Source organism: Trachemys scripta, chromosome 5 (assembly GCF_013100865.1).
Source record: "Trachemys scripta elegans isolate TJP31775 chromosome 5, CAS_Tse_1.0, whole genome shotgun sequence".
Taxonomy (NCBI): Eukaryota; Metazoa; Chordata; order Testudines; family Emydidae; genus Trachemys; species Trachemys scripta.
The window spans coordinates 39,843,723-39,865,606 of record NC_048302.1 but is presented as its reverse complement, the minus strand read 5'-3'; the positions used below and the strand labels follow the sequence as shown (position 1 = coordinate 39,865,606).

Sequence of the window (21,884 nt, the reverse complement as noted above, 5' to 3'; positions counted from 1 at the left end):
AGTGTTCTTAACACATGTTCCAAACTGAGGTTGATAAACAGTCCTGTCTCAAACAAAGGAATGCGTGCTCTGCTTAATTTGCATTTAAGCAGTAAACAGAGTCATCAAGCAGGAAGGAAAACAAACGAAGCTCTAACAGGTAAGGAAAAAGCAGCAAGGAACATCCTTCCTTATAGACGGTCTCCTGAATCTTCTCAGCTAGAAATGTTTTCCAAGAGGGGGACTGACATTATAAAAAGGAGGGACAAACACCCCCAAGTAATTTCCCCTCTCCCTCCCCCCCCCAGTTCATTGATTCACTGCACCAGAAGATGCAAAGGAAGCAGCCAATGAACTGGGGAAGGGTCCTGCCCTAAGAAATTTGGTCAGTAAGACTGCAAGAGTGCATAGAGTATGTGGTGAGAAAACTTTGCTCTGAATTTAACAGTTTAAGTTAGACACCAGTTGCTTTTTATCTTTATTTTTCTTGTAACCACTTCTGACTTATGCCTTATTACTTGTACTCACTTAAAATCTCTCTCTTTATAGTTAAACTTGGGAAACTCCATTTGGAGTGGCAAGCGTTATTTCTATTAAAGCAATAACAGAGTTTATATAAACTTGTATTGTCCAGGAGAAGGCTGGTCAGTACAGGACATACATTTCTGGGGCAAAATCTAAGATTGGGAATTAGTTGGGTCACCCAGCACAATAGCCAAAGTTGGTAGGAGCCAAGGTATGGCTGGCTGGCTGCAGCACACATACAGACATAGCTGGGAGTGACTTCCATGCTGGAGACTGTGAGCAGTCCAGACTGGCAGCTACAGCAACAAAACATTGTAAAGGGCACCCCAGGTTAGAGGGCAGGGGTGTGATAGCTATTCATTAGTCTAGATTGTACCCTGGGGTTTGTCACAGACTGGTGAAATTCAAGTCAGTCGAACTCCTATTGGAAGCCCACATGAATATTTGTCATCTTTTAAAACACAGTACTATGCCTAAACTGCTTATGTGCTAGTTCAAAAAATATTTAGCTAACCACAAATTCTACTTCAGCTCAGTCTTCCTTTTTGAACTGCTTACAACATTTTGCCCTCCATATAGACTAAAAGCCTGTCCTCTCACTTCTCCAGATATTACACTATAGTAAAAAACATTTTTAAAAACACCTTATCTGCCTCAATACTGTACAGACCCCAAATAGACACCACTATTTCACCCATAAGATGCAAAAATCACATCAGTCATAGTAGAACAAGTTCATATTACTCTCTCCACCTCTATACAAAGAGTAACACATCTGTATTTACTTTGTACTTCCTAATATGGGCCTGAGACTCTGTCATCTGCATTCAACCACATATTTGACCCCATCCAATCTGTGACGTGGAGCTGCTGCGGGGAACACCACATTAGCGTGGGTGGACCCAAGTGTAGAGGAAAGGATTACTATAAATGAAGAAACTGCAGAACTACACCCCAGCTGTGTAACTTTTGTGCTAGCAATAGCAATTCCAATGTCTTTTATAGATGAGAGAAAAATACATGCTTTAGGATCTGATCATGCAAGATGCTAAACATTTCAGTGGGAGCCAATGGCATTCACCACCTCACAGGATTGTGCCTTTAAGTTTTAATTTATTTATAGGCTTGCTACTTTTCCATGATTAAATTTCCTGTTTAAAATTTTAAAAACAAGTTCATTGAATTTTTAAAGCAATATAATTACCTTATCTCCATCCCACCTACAGTACTCTAAGAGTACAAGATCAGAATGAAAACTTACAGTTGCAAACAGAGTTATTCTAACTAATAACTTTTCTAACTGATATGACGACTCAATGCCCTATCACATCATTGTATTTAATTACTGGAAATATTTATGGTGTTAGACCACACTAAAAAGACACAGAATTGTTAAAAATCTCCTTTTCCACTCACCTCTGTGGGGAACTGAAGAATCGGATACACTCCTGGATCGTGCAACAGCTGGAGATTTTAAATTATGATTTGCTGTCCCAGGTGACATACTGGTGTTTGTATTGTGCTCATTAAAAACATTGGGTGACTGTGCCATGTGCGTAAATGAAGCAGACTGGCAGGGCTGCTCCCAAGTCCTACAGTATGCTTTACGTGACGATTCAGGAGAAAGATGCTGGCTTACTCCGTCAATGGAATCTGGTGTTCCAGGACCTGATGCTGCTGGAAAAGAAAAGTCCCCATAGTGCAGTGTAACTTTATTTTATTTTTAGTCAATCAGTCTGTAACACTTAACAGAAGCAAAATAAATTTACTCCTACATATGGGAAAATGTTCTGTATATTTCAATCTTAGCAGCAAATTTCATAGTAGTAACTTTGAAATTCTTCTAAAGTGTTTTTATTGTCACCTTAATATTATTTCAATAGTATTCATAGAATCACAGAAGTGTTGGGTTGGAAGGGACCTCAATAAATCATCGAGTCCAACTTCCTGTGCTGAGGCAGGACCAAGTATACCTAGACCATCCCTAACAGGTGTTTGTCCAGCCTGTTCTTAAAGATCTCCAATGATGCAGATTCCACAACCTCCCTTGGAAGTCTATTAGACAGCTTAACTACTACCCTGAAGTTTTTCCTAATATCTAACATAACTCTCCCTTGCTGCAGATTAAGCCCATTACTTCTTGTTCTACCTTCAGTGGACATGGAGAACAACAGATCATAGTCATCTTTATAATAACCCTTAACATATTTGAAGACTTGTCAGGTGCCCCTCAGTCTTCTTTTCTCAAGACTAAACACGACTTTTTTTTTTTTTTTTTTTTTTAACATTTTTCTTTATAGGTCAGCTTTTCTAAATCTCCTATCATGAGTGTTGCTCTGCTCTGGACTCTCTCCTATTCATCCACCTCTTTCCTAAACTGTGGCAGCCAGAATTGGACATAATACTCCAGCTGGGGCCTCACCAGTGCTAAGCAGAATGACCCTCCAGTTAATACACCCCAGAATAATAGCCTTTTTCACAACATATTCATTTTGTGACCCACAAATTGACTCCTATTCAACTTGTGACCCATTATAACCCCCTGGTCTTTTTCAGCAGTACTACAGCCTAGCCAGCTATTCCCCATTTTGTAGCTGTACATCTGATTTTTCCTTCCTACATGCAGTACTTTGCACTTGTCTTTACTGAATGTCATCTTGTTGATTGCAGACCAATTCTCCAGTTTGTCAAGGTAATTTTGAATTATAATTCTGTCCTCCAAAGTGCTTGCAAACCCTCTCAGCTTGGTGTCATTCATAAATTTTATAAGCACACTCTCCACTCCATTATCTAGGTCAGGGGTCGGCGACATTTGGCACGCGGCTCTCCAGCGTTAGCACCCTGGCGGGCCGGGCCAGTTTATTTACCTGCTGACATGGCATTGTTCAGCCGATTGCGGCCCCCACTGGCTTCGGTTTGCCGTCCCAGGCCAATGGGGGCGGCGGGAAGCTGCGGCCAGTACATCCCTTGCCCGCGCCCTTCCCACTCACCCCATTGAGTGATGGCGGGATGGCGAACCGGGGCCAGTGGGGGCCATGATCGGCCGAACCTGCCACGTCAGCAGGTAAATAAACTGGCCCAGCCTGCCAGGATGCTTTCCCTAGCGAGCCGCGTGCCAAACGTTGCCGACCCCTGATCTAGGTTATAAATTTTGCTGAAATTTAAATTTGTTTGTAGTGACTTTTTCTTAATACATAAACACCAACTCCCCATTTAGGCGAATGAAAAATTACTGCGAATTAGAATTGGGCAATAACTGCTTTCAATCTGTATATTATACTACAGTATAGTTTCTACTGCTTTATCTAATTACTCATTCTACTAATATATTATGGCATAAATTAAACAATTCTTGCTTTGGTTTATTTCATGGAAGAATTTTTCAGAGAAATAAGGGATAGTTTACCTGGTAGATTTATGGTTTGATCACCTAGAAAAAGGCGTCTGGCAATACTTCTTCTATACCAGGCTCTTGGGAAGGCCAGAATCTCACTGAGTCGCCGCATGTCATATTTAAAAGAAGCAGATCCTATATCACAGACAGCTGATAAAAAATGCAAAAGCTCAATATTCAGAGATTTTGAAAATCGAATCTAACATTTGAAAATTTACCCTTCAATTTTTTTAGTTTACTTATATCTGATATATTCACCAAAACATTTTCAAGCACTAAAAGGGGTAGTGCAATATATACTTACCTTACAGTAACTGTGGTTCTTCAAGATGATGTTGTCCATGTGAATCCTACTCTAGGTGCACCTGTGCCTTGTGTGCAAGGGTGGAATCTTTGAATAGCAATGTCCATTGGGCTGCACCTGCACTGTGTATGTACTCGTGCCATCTGGACTCCAGAGCATAAAGGGTAGAGCGGGCATAACTCTCCCTCAGTTCCCTTGCCAACTCAGAATCCAGGGAAGGAGGACTCTGAAAAAGTGGGGATGGAGGGCAAGTTTTGGGATCCACATGGATAATATCACCTCAAAGAACCACAGTTACTATATGGTAATTGTTCTTTCTTGCTCGAGTATGTGTCCATGTGGATCCCACTCTATCTGACCGATAAACCTCATCTGAAAGGTGTGATTGAGAAGTTTTGGCTGCCACTAACTAAATACTGACTGTAAAACCATCATACCAAATTTGGCATCTGATCTTGCAGCCAGGTCAAAGGCATAACATTTAAATAAAGTAAAGGGATTTGTTCACACAGCTGCCTTGCATATTTGAGACATGAGCATGTTCCTGAAGCATACAGAGGACATGGCTTGTGCTCTATTGGAGCAAGCTTTCATATTTGGAGGATAAGATTATCAACATGATAGATTTAAATACATTATGTAATCTGTTTCAATATTCTCTGGGAGGAGATGGCTAGAAGGGCAGAGAGGGCCACAAAAAGACAGTCTGTTTGAAAAAGCTTTGCCCTATCAAGATAATATAACAAGAACCTTGAAACATCCAGGATGTGGAGTTTCTTCCCTTCTGGAGAGTAATGGCCTTTTGAAAAGAAAATGAGTGATTAGAGATTAACAGAGTAGTTCAAATGAAAGTCTGACAACTTTGAGAATAAGTTTAGGATGAGATCTTACCATCCCCACATCTCTGTGGAATATTTTGCTATGAGGGTCAGCAATGAGAGCTTGGAGTTTGACTCTTCGGGCTTACGTAATGGTGACTAAAAATACTGTCTTGAAGCTAAGATGCTATCTTTGGTGGCAAACAAATCTGTAATTGGATTGTGAAATATTGGCATAATGATGGAGCTCTTCAGAAAGCATTTGTGGTGGTTGATGTATTGTTGGAACACCAACACTGTTTGAAGGGGCTCTGCATCTGCCATTTTGGTGCAAATAGTGGCACAGTGTGATGAGGAACAAATTATATTTACTTTTTGATATGACCAAAATAAAGTTAAAAAAGGGGGACAATATAAAGGGAATTGTAGGATAAATATGAAATTAAAGAATTAAAGTTAGCTTAAGTTTGATTTAAGGAAATATATATGTTGTAAAGAAAGGCCCTGACTAGCAAGCAGAAAGAAGGTCTTGAAAATAATGAGTTATAAGGCCAGAAGGAATGAAGTCTGGTAAAAAGAATAACTAATAAGATAAGGGGAAGTTTCTAAAAAGAAGGCCTCTGACTGACAGGGGTGACTGAAGATGGTTTTAAATAAAACAAAAAGAATTTGTCATAAACCTTCCCACCCCACATACCAGTGTTATCCTAAAAATAAAAGGCTATGTGAACCCAGGTGGAAAAAACTGTTGGTCAGCAACAAGGAGGGGAGGAAAGGCCTTGGGAAGAAGTCTGTAAATCTTATCTGGATTAACATGGTAACTAAGGGTGAACAGTCTCAAATTGTTTTTTAGCTCAAATCAGTAATTGGCAATGACATCATTGCCACAGACAGCAATAAGGAACTGATAGATAGTTGTGGCTGCTCTGCCCTTTCTATCCGACAGGAGGGACTCATGAGGACATGCATTGTTGAACTGTGCCTGAACTGACACTGCAGATCAAAGATTCTGATCTTGTGTGCATAAGGCTCATGTGCACCCACAGTGGGATCTGTGTGGACACAGAGAAGATAACATACAAACTGTTGGAAAATAAGTTCATTTGTTTGAAGTATACTTAAAAATACTAACGTCAGCATGTACATCATTAATATACTATATATTAATTTTAGTAAACAATGACTTAAATTACTTTTTGCTGGTACTGCTGGAGCTGTGAGAAATACCTACAAAACCCCCTCAAAACTACATGAAACACATCTGGATTTGCCAAAGGGTCCTTCAGGCTCATGAACTACCTAACCACAATTTATGCCTCAAAATCCTATGAAATTGATGGCTTAAGCTTGTTTGGGTGAAACTCAGGGATAACAATTCTCTTTGCTTTATGATCATGGATGAAATTCAAAGTTCATTCATACTGGAAAATCAAAGCGAAAATTTCAAGAGCTGTAAACCCATATAAACAGAAGTCAAAGAACATGTGTGAAGTGTTGAAATTAAATGAGTCAACAGTGGAGGAGGAGGGAGATATATGCAGACACAGATATCTGAGGTCACCCAAACACAAAACCCCCCACAAGGTCTTAGTCACTGATTCACTTAAAAGAGGTTGTTATTGCACATCATAGGTTGGTGGCTTTGAAATTACATCTATATAAAAAGTGGTGGAGAAAGAATGGTGCTTATCATTGGAACAACACCTCTACTGTTAGGCAAACACAGAAGAAAGCAGTATAGATTAAATGAAACTATTAAGTACCAGATATATTTATTAACGTAGTATCCATCTTGCTTGCAGCTTTGCTTGCAGACTGGCTCTCAAAAAATGAAGCACCTCCTGAACGTCTTATTCTTGACAGACTTACTTTCACAAACTCAAGGTTAATACTCAGAGAATCTTTCCGACCAGTGACTGAAGTGGGCTCCTCATCTACATTACCTACAAATGTAAAGAGTGATGCTCAGTGTACTCCCCAAATTAGCACCTCAGAGTAAAAATCATCATTTATGGTTCTTTTAGAATAGAAAAACAAAAAAAAAGATTTACCTAGGAACACCATCAAGATGAAAGTCAAAATTTTGTATGAAATTTTGGAAATTACAATATGTCACAAGTGACACAGTTTTCAGTTTGTTTACATTATGCATTTGACAGTAGAGTGGGGTGAATAGCTAATTTTTCAGTTTGTTGGCAGTTCTGAAAAATTGGAAAAAACCATTTCAGATCAAACCGAATCCTACAATTGCAAAAAATTTAGGTGATCCAAAAAATCTGTTCTGGGTGAAATGAAACTTTTTTTGTTTGACCCAAAATGAGGGTGAGTGGGTTTGAGCATTTTTAAAGGGTTAGATTCACAAAACGGCCAGTGAAGGAGGAAATAGTGGTGATCTTCTTATCACTTTTAGTCCAGTAGTTAGGACATACTCTTGCAAATCCCTTCTCCATGGGAAGAGGGGAACTGAATTTGAGCGCTTGTCTACACAGTGGGGTAACTCTACAGAGGTGTGATTTCTAAGTTGCATATCAATTAGTCTGTGTCGACTCAGCTGGTGCACACTAAAGGTTCCCTAGTGAGCTTTAATGTAGTACAGTTTCAAACAGCACTATGTTGAAAAGCACCAGGAGAGTCTCCACGGCCAATTAATGCACAATATGTCAGTGTGCTTTAGAAATCACACTCGCTGTAGAGTGCATTACCCCACTGTGTAGACAAGCCCAGAATCTTCTATATCCTAGGTGAGTGCCTTTACCACTGGCTAAAAATTACAAGGAGATGACTATCTCCACCTCCTCCTCCCTGCCCTGGTTGTGTGAATGGCATCTAAGCCGCACTCCACGAAATTCATGTCGAAGTTGCAAATAATTTTGGGTCAACCCAAACAGCTTTTTTTAGCAAATAAACTATTCCTCTGAAATATTTCGCCCAGCTCTATCTGATAGCATTTTGTCACTGCTCTTCAGGGCAGAGACTATTCTACTCTATGTAGATCCTGCACACATTCACTTCGTATGTTAACAGTACCACTAAATCCAAGAAGAATACTCATGTATGTAAAGTTGTTCATGTTATTCAGTGTTTTCAGGGTGAAGACCTATGCTTATATAGGCTATAGCAAAATGGAACCCAACCTTGATTGTGGCTGTGAGCTGCTACCATATAACAAACAGTTAACATACAAATAAGTACGAACACTTGCAAACCCACTTAAAGCTTTTTAACATGTTTGTGGGAGTGTTGGAATTTACACCAAGAATCCTATAAGCGCATGTGGGCCTACTTTTTCCTATTAAGACAAATGGGTTTTGCAGTTGCAGGTTCTAAAGCATGAACACACATGATTTTGGATCTTCCAAGTGCAGGTAATATGTATGCTTTCACATAAGTGTCACTTGGAGTGCTGAAAATAAGGTCCTCCAGGATTCTGTAAGAGACAGTAAATAGGGTATACACATCCCTCATTGACTGATTCTTTAACACAGCCTTGTGCAACTATTTCTCACATTTTAACAATTGTTTATGAAATCTAATGAACAATTGCAAAAGTTAAAAAATTAAAAAAAATCCATTCTGTACCTAGTGCTCCTGATCCAGGAGTTAGACCAGTAACAGCAGATTTTTGTTTTCCTGCTCCATATGGATGAAATACATAAAGGGAGAAATCAGACATGCAGGCTGTGAAACTCAGGCCTGATGAGTTGCTGCTAGAGCTAGTCAAATCTGACTGGCTACTGCTATGTCGGGTTCTGCCAAGAGGGCTGCCTAGTCCAGATGAACCTAAAGAAAATCCAAAAATCCACAAATGTTATGGTAGTTTTAGTACAAAAGCATTTTCAACCATGAAACCGTTTAAAAATACTTACTATGTCATAAAAAGCTAGATGATGCATCAGATGCATTTCAAAATAACATCTGTGAAACAACAATTTGGGGACACAACCCCATGCTCTGGGTGTCCCTAAAGCTCTAACTGCCAGAAGCTAGGGCTGGACCACTTGATACATTGCCCTGTTCTGTTCATTTCCACTGAAGCATCTGGCACTGGTCACTGTCGGTAGACAGGATACTGGGTTAGATGGACCATTGATCTTACCCAGTAGGCCATTCATAGGTTCTTATGCCTTAAATAACCTAACTAACAATGCCATTCCTGTCAAAAGGTTAAAACAGACAACTGAACTTACTTTTACAAAGGCAACAAAATTGTTCCTAAAATACTTTACCCATCTGAGTTTTCAGAATAGGTTAGAAAACTGATATGAATGTCTTCTTATACAATTTCATAAATGTACAACTCCATAGTTAGTGGGTGCTGTATTTTTAACTTTGCATAGAAACACATACCATCAAAAGTTGAAAGTAGAGAGTAAACTAAAAGTCATACTAAAAGTGAAAGGATGAAGTCATTCCAAACTGAAAACAGACAACACGTGGTGGAACTTATAAACCTCATATAATATCTACATATATGTACAAATAAAGATATTTGAGAAGTTCCTCAATATTTAACAGAAGAGCTAGCAACCTATCCATTTAAAGTTTTTCTTATAATACTCATCACTGTAGTTACTAAATGATGTGGCAAGTTTATCAAAGAGCAGCAAAATAAACCTAATTGTACAGCTCCAAAAGTGTTTTTTTGGATATAAAATACCAGAACACTGGCAATACAGACTACTAAAAGGTATTGCTCTGAAACTTCTTTTAAAAAACAAAGCTTCTATTACATGGTTTGTGGACATTCCTGACGACCAGCAACAACATAAAAATGGTTTTTAATACTGATCTGATACCAAAGAGCCATTCTGTTAAAAATGACAACTGTATAACAACGTAGTAAAAATACATTTTATTATTCTAGCAATAAGGAGTTTTTGTCATGCCTAGAACCTAATAGAACTCTAACACTGCACTACATAGCTGTTTAACTTTTATTCTAAATTTATTCGTCCTCCCACCCCCTCAATACACAAACAGAACTTAATTCACTCATGCTGTTAGCTGAATGTATTAGGTGAACTAATTCAAAGAAAATTGTTCATATATATTACCTGGTATCCCAGTTTTATTAACTGAGTTCTTTGATCCAGTTTGTGAAGTATTACCACCAACTGCCAAGTTTTCTGTGGGGCAAGTTGTGCCTAAGGTCTCCAGTTCTCCTCGGTTTGAAGAAAACACTAGGTCTAGAGAGGGTAGCTTCAGCATACATTCCACTCTTGATACAGGTAAGCAGCTGAACTTGATCTGTGAAGGCTAAGCCAAAAGAAAGGATTTTAAGCACAAATATAAAATCCCTGAAAATCATTATGAGCTTGAATCCAAAGAATAATAGCTTTTAACTTTCCTGTAGCCTAAATATAATAAGGCTTTTTGGTCCAGCTTTGAAATTACTAAAATCTCCATGATTTACAATCTGCAGAATTTATGTTCATTTCTGAGATTTCCTATATCATTGAGGTGTGTTACCCAGGAAATCCAGGTAATGGTCAGGAAAGACGCCTAGATATAATAGTGAACCATTCTGCCAGAACTAATCTGTGTGCCCCGGTGAATCCACAGCTGGGAAGCTGCTTCATATTTGGAAGATGCGGATGCTAGCTTTGGTACCTATCACGCCAAACTATGTTGAAGCAGCTGAAATGGACAGTCTCAAGACACTTTGGATTATCTTAAAATCCTTGCCTCTCAAAACTTCCTGGGTCAGCCTCCTGTCCGATTTTAACCAAGAGAGGTCGAAGAAAGTGCCAAAAGAGCTCAGAGACTGGTAGCCCACAGCAATTTTTGGGCATAAGTCTCCCAACCCAACCAGTTATGTTTCATTTTGATGTCTTTTATATTTTAGCTATATGTACTTTATTTATTTATTTGAAAAAGAACGATAGCTGTGGATGCTAGTCATCCAAGGATATTTTCTGAGGAATAAGATGAGAATTGTGCTGTAGAGAAAACAAGTATGTCTAAGTGTGGCTACGAAACAGTAAGAACTTAGCAGCAGTAAAGCAACAAAGGAAACTCCACCATGAACAGCAAGAAAAGTAGTGATGATTAAAGGCCAGTGGGGCTTCTCAAAATGGTTCACTTCTGTTGATCACCATGTGCTTGGAGCCAATGACTTCAGAACTTTAGTTACAAGAATTCTCACTGATGTCATGCTGGAAACATATACCTCAGAATGGTTATCTATTGAATGTAACTATCTCTAAAGAATCTAATTTTAAACAGCAAAGTTAAAGGCAAACTTAAATTGCATATGTTTTTAAAAATGCTATTAGCATTACACAGTATGCAGTATGTTAATGTTGCACTCTCACCTGAACTCGTACATAAACCACCACATCCACAGGGAAGGATGAGTATGCTGACGTTGACGATGACACTAGTGAGGCTGTGGACTCCTCCAACGCGTCTTGTATTTCAAACTGTCCCATGTCTTCATCTTGAGAACTGACAGCTTTTAAAGTAGAAAGAACTTGTTAAATAATGGTTTGAAGCAACTGTAATTAAAAAGTCAATAAAGTTAGATACTAGAATATATGAAAAAGAAGTAGTCACATGGTACCTGCGTAATTCCTCTCTATTGGTGTAATAGGAATAGTTTCCAGAGCCTTCTCTAGGAAGTCCAATAGGCAGGGGCTAATGACCATTTCCTCAGGCAATGACTGAAGTGCAACCCATGCATACAATTTTGCAGTTTTTATTCCACCACTTCCTTTCCCTTTGGCTGAAACATTTATAAAATGTAAATGTGTTTAGTGGAATACAATTTCTCCAATTAAAATGTATAGCAACATTTCATTACAATTAGAAAAAATAGATCAAGTACTGTATCCTCCTCCATCATCATGTGAAACAGCCACTTCATAGATCAGTTATAAAAAACAGAAGTGCATAGTTTTCTAATAAAAAGGTGTTAAAATAACAGAGATGAAGAACTCAGTTCAGTTAGTAGTACTATCCTAATGCACTTGCTCTAGTTCAAGTCCTTACTTCATTTCCACATCTATGCTTTTTCAAAACAGTCACTAAAATCAGCCAAACAAAACTTCTCCAGAAGACAAGACACAGCAGCCATAACTTACTGGAAGGCAATTGGCATTTACACTGGAAAGGGTGAAGACAAAATTGCTCATCTGACTTAATTTTGCAACAGTTCGGAAAAATATATTGATTTCAATAGAGAAAAATGTCAAAACCCCTATGAGCAAATGGTAAGTCCTACAATATTCTAAACAGGAAATCATATTAACAATTGATTTCGAACACCTAAATTCCAAGCTTGGAGATAATTTTATATTAAGCTATATTAAGCTATATTCCAGGTAAGAGAATTCTCTTCTCAATTCATGGAAGAGATCTGCACGTATAAATCTGTGCGCCCTAAAATGAGAAAATTATCGTAGCTCAGTAAATTTCAAACAAGATCTTATTTCTAAAAAGCTATTAGTACCAGCTCAGTTATTTGCAGTGTGAAGTATAGATAATTAGAACTAGGAATGAAGAAAGAGCAATGTAATCGAATTGGGATTCATCATCATATACAAAAATGGATCATTTGAATACAAGTAAAATATAGTATTATGGCTGTATAGGATTTCTCCACGCAAGATACAAATACTGACTAACCGAAGGACTAAAATAGAACCTTACACTCATACTTTATCTTTCTGTCAGTTCCTAAGCCACTTGGCAATGAATTTTAATACCATGCTACTCTAACTGATGCTGCTGACCATCTGGACTGGCTTCTCTCTTATAGTATAATAAGAGAATAAGTAGAGGAGAGTTATGGGAGAAATCTATGTGGAGAAAAGATAAAAAAGCTCTGGGGGAGATTTAGGCAAGAATTAAAAGGTAAAGAATGGAAAGAAGTTATGAGCAAGCTTACAAGGAAAGATACAACATAAGACAGAAACTGAAGCAAGCAATAAAATTAAATATCATGAACTCAGAGATCCACAAAGAAGGTGGATGTTGGGAGGAAACAAAGTGACAGTGGTTAAAAGCCAGGGATAATGAGGCAAGTGCTCAAATTCACTGCTCTCTCTCAGACTTTGAGCCTATTAATAGAATCTTTTTTCACTGTTTACTGTTTCCAGCTCATTTTGTTTTGATGGGGTTTGTTTTTTTTTAATATCTAAACTCTGAGGAAGAGAGAAGTGAGATAACAATCCTCTGGAAGGTGGGAAAGAAATCTGCGTACCTCTAGATCTGACATTGCAACCTTCCAGAGATAGTCATAGACCTCTGACTGAAAACTGGGATAATTCAACTTGTTACTCTTGAAATTTTAAATCAAAGTTGAAGACACTAAAAACTGGAATTCAGGTAATTCCAAGCCACAGTAGTTTTCAGTGGACTGCAGTAGTGGAGCACAGTAATGTCTGGTATTTTGACTAATCCAATGATTGTAAACAGCTGCTTGGGATCATGATGAATAAATTAATTACAGAAATTATCACACTTCAAAGTATTACTTTCAAGGCAAGCTGCATGGTAATGAAGAGTATTCTTGGAAGGATGTAACATGGATGAACTGGTGAGTAAATTGAGTAGTATAAAATTTTCTATTGAATTTTGAATACTGCAGAGTATAACTATAGCTAGTTGTACTAGTAACATAATTATTAATTTTTAAAAACAACTAAGCTTCTTTACAGCATTGTATGTTATCTGTTCAAGGAAGAGGAGGAGTAGGTAGTATTTGGCCATTACTGTGCTCTGTGAGATATATGTTGAGAACCATTTAACGGGAAATCTCTGAGAAGGCAGCTTTAAGAGCAGTTAGAATTCATGAATTGCACATGTGCTTCTGTAGTCAGGTTTCTTTGCAGCAAATATTTAGACATTTATGACCATTTTGAGGTTCAGCTAATGCACAGATCTAGAGCTAGTAGATCATATGATGTGGAGGGGAAAAAGATATCAAAGTTATAGTTTAAAAGGATATTCTACAAGTACCTGATGGGATGGGTGGGGGTTGGGGCAGAAGTAAGGTATTAGTCTTGCTGTGGGTAGTATTAGATAAAGGAGATGTGGCAGTATCTTTCATACCATACAACTTGGACTCTTTGGAAAGGGTTCTTGGCAAAGAGGATCCCCGGGAGGCATTTGGCGATTCAGTCTTCAAAGTCTTAGAGTTGTAGTGTAACTGAAATGAAAAAAATAATCCATTTACTTCACAGAAGTAGCATTCTCACTGAATCTCTGCACAGTTCAGTTTTCTCCAAATGTTCTTTGCATGATCTTAAAAACAAACATATATTTAAAACATTGGAATCAATAATCTTTATCTACAAAGAGTCATAATTTTTTGTAAGCAAAATAAATTAAGAAACCTCACCCATAAAACAAAATTAAATCATAAACATAATGAGCAACAGGCAATATTTTTTAGCATATAGGACACAAATCTCTAATAGTTGTGACAGACTCTCTCACCAAGAGCTGCTGCTCTCCTCTTGATACATACACATTCCCTGGCCAATGACTACTTTATTCCCTCGTATAGTTGTGGGTTTTTGGTTTTTTTGTACAGACTATCCACACTACTACATATCATCTTGCCCAGGTCACTTACCTCTCTTCTTAAAGTAATTCAAAGGTTTCATATTCTACATACAAATATCCTATAGATGTGGGTAAGCAAAATCTAGTCTTATTCAGTGGATGGCTCTAGGAGCCAGAGCAGAAACTGCAAATGATGCTTGTGTATCCCGAAAGCCACCTAAAAGCTACAGTAGGCAACTGGGCCATGTTTGGTATCCCTGAAGATTTCTTGTGGTTCTGGAAGGGGAAGTCCAGTCACCGTGAGTAGCTCCCCACTTCTTAAAGATCTACAGCAGATGATGTTGTCATAAATAATTACCTTTATGAGAGATAATCACTTGCAGAAAAGGAAGACCACAACCTCCACCTATGCCCCACCCTGCATTCACTGACTATTGCATTTTCACATGCACTAAAGGCACAGAGAAGACTTCCCAATACATGCAATCCATACCACCTATCAGAAAGCAGAAGCAAACAAGCCAAATGTCTGGCTTTAACTTCAGCAACCTTTTCTTTTAAATAGGACTAATTGGCTTTTTAAAGTCTATGTAATACCATATATACTATTTGATATACAGGATCACACACTGGCACAAAGCTAAACTTTTTTCCTATCTTACAACTAAAATCTCTCTCTCTCTCTCTTTTTTTTTTTTTTTTTTAGTGGGAGGAGGGAAATGTAGTTGATATCCTATGGATCTGAATCTCCTTCCAAAACATCAGATTAGAGAAATTATTATTTGTGGCAAAAGTGAGTCAGAAGGTCAAGTTTTGTTATGGACACGTAGCGATGCCAAAAGTGTTATTGGAACTCTCGAATTCATGGCTCCTAGTCTTGTGCCTAGATAACACTTCTCATTATAATACTTATTATGCTCTATTAAGAATATAGAATATATCAGCCATACACATGTACCATACACAACTCCAAAATGTTGCTAACATGTACCAGAAGTAGCATGCACTAAGTACAACATATATTTCCCATGTAAGAAACAGCAGGTATCACACTTGATATCTGTACTATATAAATTGCATGCCATAATGATAAAAGATGATCTAAAGGAAACCATGTATTTGTTTCTAGTCATTTCTAGTTGGAGAGGAAAAATGTTTCCTAGTCCCATAATTTTTACCTTTACATCTACACCAGGAATGTAAAATACTGTAGTTTCCAGGTCACTAGGCTTTGTCTGTAGAGATGACGGCACTTTCTTGCCAGCAAGTAAGTGAGTAGTAGATGCATAGTTAGTTTGAAATTTCTTCTTTTTTGAAGGAGACTCTTGATCTAAACTTCTGGAACTCCGATCATAACTCCTGCTGATACATAACAATATACAACCTGTCTTAGTATAGACCTAATACTCCAAAACAAGTATGTTTTTCAATATTTAAAATTTAGGGGATTTTCTTTTTAAAAATTACATTGTAATTTCACAATGAATAGAAGCATTTCCACCCCTTTTAGTTGTTCTTTGCCCATCAGACCTCTTTTCACCTGGCCTTTTTATCCCCTTTGGCCTTTTCCCATCCCCCTCTGCTTTTGCCAAAATATATTATTAGTGTTATTTGCAGATTTTAAAGTTAAAACCAACTTTTTTAAAAAATGACAAAAAGTAGTAAAGTGTCCCTTGCCTTCATTCTCAAGTTTATCTATAGTAGATGATGAATTCAGAGTGCAGGTAACATTTGTGGATTTTTCACTGTTTCTGCTCTCCCCTTATGATTTCCTCCCCCTGCATACCAAATTCCATTTACACAAGTGACACAGCAAAATAATAATAAAGCAATATGAAAACCAAAACAAAATATAGCTCTCATTAAAGAAAAAAATATTTCTACTCTGTCCCATGTCCATTTTAAAGTCATTCAGAAATTCAACAGTATAATCATATTTCCTTATATAAACTTCTTCAGAAATGCCCCCACTGCTGTATATTGGGAGGTTACTCAAATATGTGATATCACTACAATTAAAGTGTCATGGGATTGCCTAAAGCATGCCAGGATATTCAGCTGCAGGTTCCTCTCTTTAGAGATTATAGGAGGAAAGAAAAAAAAAAAAAGAAGAAGATCTGTTACTACATACAAATCCTTGCATGATTTAAAATATGGGAAAGGTAAGGATAACATTACAAATCCCAAGAATTCAGTTTTGCTAAAGCTTGGTTATCATTAACACTGTGTTAAAGTTCAAAGAAGAAATTAAAAGTAAAGGTGTATTTGGTTAAGAATGAATAACAAAAACAGAGGCCACTGGCTGTCAAAGCTTATCTGCAGAATGGAGAGAAGGGTTTAAAAAAACAGGGGAAATCGTGTCCCACTGAAGTCAATGGCAAAGCTCCAACTGTTTTCAGTGGAGTCAGGATTTCACTTCAAGTTGTACAAATACATTTAATTGTACAGTGAACATTATCTCAAGGATAGTGAGTAAAATGAAAAAAAAACGTTGGAACTGAATATCAAGAGAACACAGCATTAGCCCAGTATGGATCAACTCAGCAGTGTATTTCAAAATTTTTGAGACAGTGCATTCAGGCATTTATTTAGAGAGTAAAAAAGGAATCCAGGTGCTTTAAAAGCTTAAAATCTCCATTTATAAAAAGGATGGGTAAGAAGGAAACAGGTGTACACTCATTTCTTTGTGTCAGGCTAATTAGACTCAAGCCTTTGTGGAAGCAGACTTTCATGCTTTCCCAGAACAAAGACTATAATTCAATCATAATTAATTTTATTGCATGCTATGGCAACATGTGGTAGTGATACAAATTACTGACCACTAACTGGCTAAAAATGGTGGGAATTATTATAGTTTCTATGCTTTTAAAATGAGTCAATGCCTAGTTACCATTGAGTATTGTGCGATGTACTGGCAGGATCCCAACTGATGTAAATCAGTAAGTTGTCTTATAAATGACTAAAGAAATGTAAAATACAGAAAGACTGGCACAATACAGTAATATACTCTTTTCTAATATGATTTAGTAATTTAACTGTCTTTCAATAGGTTTTTTACCTTCTTAAGCTGATTTCATCATGCTCTTGCTGAAGCGTTGTTGGATGCAGCACACATTTTCCACAATCAATTTCAACTCTGATATCAAGTTCAAAGTCAATATTTCTCTCTGTGGTTGTGCCAGTCACATTTCTGTTGCCAGGAGTTGTTGGCCAGCGGTCAGTAAACAGTTGGTGAACTGCGGCAAAGCCTGTTGCTTTCTTGCGAGTGGTATTCCTGCAGAAAGAACAATTACTTGTTAGATATTAGCAGTGTGACAAGATTCCTTCCAAGGTTATCTACTAATGTATTTGCTGACAATTCAGTTACCCACTATATATAACATTTTAAGAAGTTTTCTGTAAGAAGCACCATATGGTAAATCTTCATAGGTACACACTGCTATCTTGGTCCATCTTCCACTAAGGTATTATTAAATATTTAGCAACAGAGAGTCCTGTGGTACCTTTAAGATTATCTGTTGGTTTTAAAGGTGCCACAGGACTCTCTGTTGCTTTTTACAGATCCAGATTAACACGGCTACCCCTCTGATACTTGACACCATGCAAGGCACTGCATTTAGCCGTATGGAATGGAAATCTATCAATCTCATGAAGAAACTTGCACAAGTACAGACAGATATCATCTTCCTTCATCTGTTAGACTTAAAGGTGCTACAGGACTCTCTGTTGCTTTTTACAAATCCAGACTAACATGGCTACCCCTTTGATATTAAATATTTACTTCATGGTTGATCTGGACTGGGCCCTGTAGATACAGACTGTAGCTGTCTGAGGCAGGACTAAGACAACAAGCAACAAACGAGGGACATGGAAGAGAGAGACAATTAAATATAACACATTTTGTTATGTATATTATATTTTAATATATATCACCTCTCAACATTGTTTATAATGCTGTGTTTGTATATACATGTTTAGCCCCTATACACATGCTTAGCCATGAGGTAAATTGCAGAACTATATGTTAAATAAGGTACAGCGTACCTTTGACCCTCCTCATCTACCCTCTGACCAATAACTGAGATTTATTCCAACATTCCAAAATCTGAGAGGCTTCCAAGAGCTGCCATTTAAAAAAAAAAAAAAAGTCAACTCATCAGACATGGGTCAGCAAAAGCTATTCTAGATCTAAGACATGAACTTTAAAGACCATTTTCTCATGGCCCTAATGAAAATATTTTAAAACAAATTGCTTACTGTGGTTTTCTGTAAAAATAAGCCTTCTCTCTGTCATGGTCTTCTTCCTTCTCAGAGTCTTCACTGGTTGAAGATAAACTGTCATCCCGCCGTCCCTCTTCGGGCTGGAAGGGAATGCTTGGTGAGAAGACTACTGGAGTTTTGGGTGAACTGAATACTGAGCATGATCCTTCACTAGTGGATGAGTAATGGGATGGACCATCAATAGTTACTGACAAAAGGTCCAGTTCTGTCTCCTCTGGAAACTGATTGTGAAAAGACAAAAAGATATTAAAGTTCACAGTTACTGTCTTTACTATGCAAAAATTAAGATATCTTGGGGAAAACGCAGGAGTGCTTTTAAAAATTCTCAAAGCTCAGGTTCCTCATTTTGAACAGACAGAAGTGTCAGATTTAGGAATGTATGAAATGAATCATGTAACACAATAAATAAATGTATGGGTTTGGAGGAAAAACAGTACCATACATTTACCATACATTTAGTGACTGAGTTGAATTTGTTAGCTAGATAATTAAACAAGCTCTGATCAAAACATACATTATGACAGGCCATCACTCGAAGAATGAACATTTAACTGAAAACAGATTTTAAAAGTAAAGAACATAGAACAGAAAGAATCACCCTGGCCACCTGTAAATTAGAGAAATGCACAGGAATCTGTTAGTGAATGAAAGGGCATGCAAAGTACTAGTACAGAATGTACAGTATTCTCTTATACATTATGCTCTTCTTTTCAGAAAGTTGGATAAAAGTGACTTGATGGGAAGAAACTTTAGGGTTACATTTCCAAAAAGTGGTTTCAACTGTTTTGGTGCACGTTGCATCAGCAAATACCCCCACACAAATTGTTTTCAAGCACTAACACCTGTATATGCAGGGATAGAGTCTAAATAACTGCACATGCAGGTGTTAGACTAACACATGGGCCATTCAAATGGGTGTTGAGTGGAAGACCCTTTGACAATTTGCTCCATGCTTTCATTATGGCCATTAACACATCTGACTTAACACTACTTAACTTTTCTAAGCTGTGGAAAATTGATAGAAATGGATATTACAAATGAATGGAACCTTTTGATACGTTCTGTGTTAAATGTATATAAAAGAACTCAGCAAAGCACAATTCTGCCTTTCCTTTTGTTCTCAGAAATGAGCTGTTTAGACATCAACACTCTAAGGTGATCTGAAAAAGCATTCTAACTCAAAAACTTATAAAAGAAAAATAGAGAAAAGGTGGAAGGGAAAAAATTAGATGATTGTCTTCTAAAAGGTGTACTTAGTTTCTTCCATTCAATATGTCTAAAGTATCTTTTTAAAATTAAAAGGGTTTTTTTTAAGTAGGTGAGTTGTCTGGGCACTAATTTTGACAAATTGGTTATCCTGCTCCCTTTAAATAAGATATCCTACACAACTGTACTAGATATAGGAATTCTAATATCAAATTATGATGCTTGATGGCCTCCCACCTTGGAATTATATTCCATCAGTGTTGATGCCTGCACTCTTGGGACACACTTGAAAAAGATTAAGATAATTGTGTGGGCACCGAGTTCTTCTCTACAGTACGCTCTGCATATAAGGATAGATCATGGCTTGCCTTATTGTAGTCTCTATAATTTAGATCAGCCTGCATCAGGGCCTTTTTAAATATGCAAACAAAATATGTCCTTACTAGTTTTACAAAAAACTGCAAAATTTAAGCTACATATGGGAAAGTAACCATCCTTGAGAACTCAATTTATCCTGTCCACCTATAACTTTTCACGTTTAAACTTACTTAAAATCTTTTTTTAAAAACTGATATACATTCTGCCTAGTGGAGTTTGAAAGAGAGATGAATAACTGAAGAGCAGCTGCCAGTGAAGTGAATTAGTGCTATGGCAAAGTATGTATTTTTTCTTTTTACAAGTACCTGAAAATACCCTTCCCCTGGACAGCTGGATTGTTGTGTAATCCCCAAAACTGTTTTATTCAACTTAATTAAAAATGAAAAAGAAAAAATAAAATTAAAACAGTTACCATAGCATGACTCATTCAAAACCAACAGCAATGACACATTTAGGAAGGATGGGGACGAGGGGATATTGCAAGAAAAAACCTGATATTTGAATAATACATTTTAAACATACAGATGGCCATGTGTGTCAGACTATAGCAAACTCAGAAAATGTTTATTTCATTAATAACCATTTCCAAAATGCTAAACAAGGCTGAACATACAAATTAGCATATGGCTATTGTGCATATCTGTTAAAAATAGCAATAACATGTTAACCATGTGTATTATTTTTGCACAGGATAGCTCTTGGTCTGAGGATACCTGGAAGTGAACTTGTTAAAAATATGAACTAATCTATTTAAAGAAGTAAGTGAAAATTCTTTAGTTTGATATTTCTATTAATAATTTCTGTGTTAAAATGGACACCACCAGACTTAATAATTATCAAGAGGGGTTGGCAATTCAAATCTTCGTAAGTATATTTAACTCAGATACTTCCAAGGTGCTACCAGTCAACATGGTATTTAATCTACTGTAGCATGGTATGCTAATTAAATTGATATGTAGGGTATGCCTTACAGGGTCCTGTATGTTGAAGGTTACTCTGGGTCCAGGAGATGCTGCATCTACACGGATTTCTGGGAGCTCTTCACTGTCTCCTAGTCGAGAGCTACAAGCAAAATACAACAGGAATAAATAAACTATTACAGTTTTGAATGGAATGCAGGATGTAGTTGCCAGGTAAAAGTTCAATAACTACACAAAAGCTGTTGCACTACAAATATAAAGCATCAGTCAATGTTTAACATTTTATAGAAACGAAATGGTATTAAAATCAGTATTCAAGCATTTATGGCACATAAAAAGGAAAAAGATGAAGTTTCAAATGACTTTGGCCAGCAGTTCACTTAATTTTGCGGGGTTTTTTTTTTGTTTGTTTTTTACTCTTTTCAAGCACAGGCCAAGAAGCAGAAAGACAGTTAAAAACATAAAATGTGTGTGACTTGTCACATGGAATGAAGTACAACTGGCAGATTATGCATATTCACAAAATACAGACAATTTTTCAAAACGAATGAAATCATTATGACATATTT

General features: G+C 37.2%; 1 protein-coding gene across 1 annotated transcript in view; it reads right to left on the bottom strand.

Moving 5' to 3' along the window:
- KIAA1109 (KIAA1109 ortholog) overlaps positions 1–21,884 on the bottom strand; it is a 244,747-nt gene that overhangs the window by 18,491 nt on the left and 204,372 nt on the right. The window contains exons 58-69 of the mRNA XM_034771463.1: positions 21,367–21,457; positions 18,788–19,032; positions 17,589–17,804; positions 15,709–15,889; positions 13,982–14,171; positions 11,583–11,744; positions 11,335–11,474; positions 10,075–10,276; positions 8,600–8,800; positions 6,784–6,963; positions 3,911–4,048; positions 1,921–2,178 (exon numbers count right to left, since the gene is read on the bottom strand). Coding sequence (XP_034627354.1) covers positions 1,921–2,178; positions 3,911–4,048; positions 6,784–6,963; positions 8,600–8,800; positions 10,075–10,276; positions 11,335–11,474; positions 11,583–11,744; positions 13,982–14,171; positions 15,709–15,889; positions 17,589–17,804; positions 18,788–19,032; positions 21,367–21,457 — 2,204 coding nt within the window. The remainder of the gene's footprint in view (positions 1–1,920; positions 2,179–3,910; positions 4,049–6,783; positions 6,964–8,599; positions 8,801–10,074; positions 10,277–11,334; positions 11,475–11,582; positions 11,745–13,981; positions 14,172–15,708; positions 15,890–17,588; positions 17,805–18,787; positions 19,033–21,366; positions 21,458–21,884) is intronic.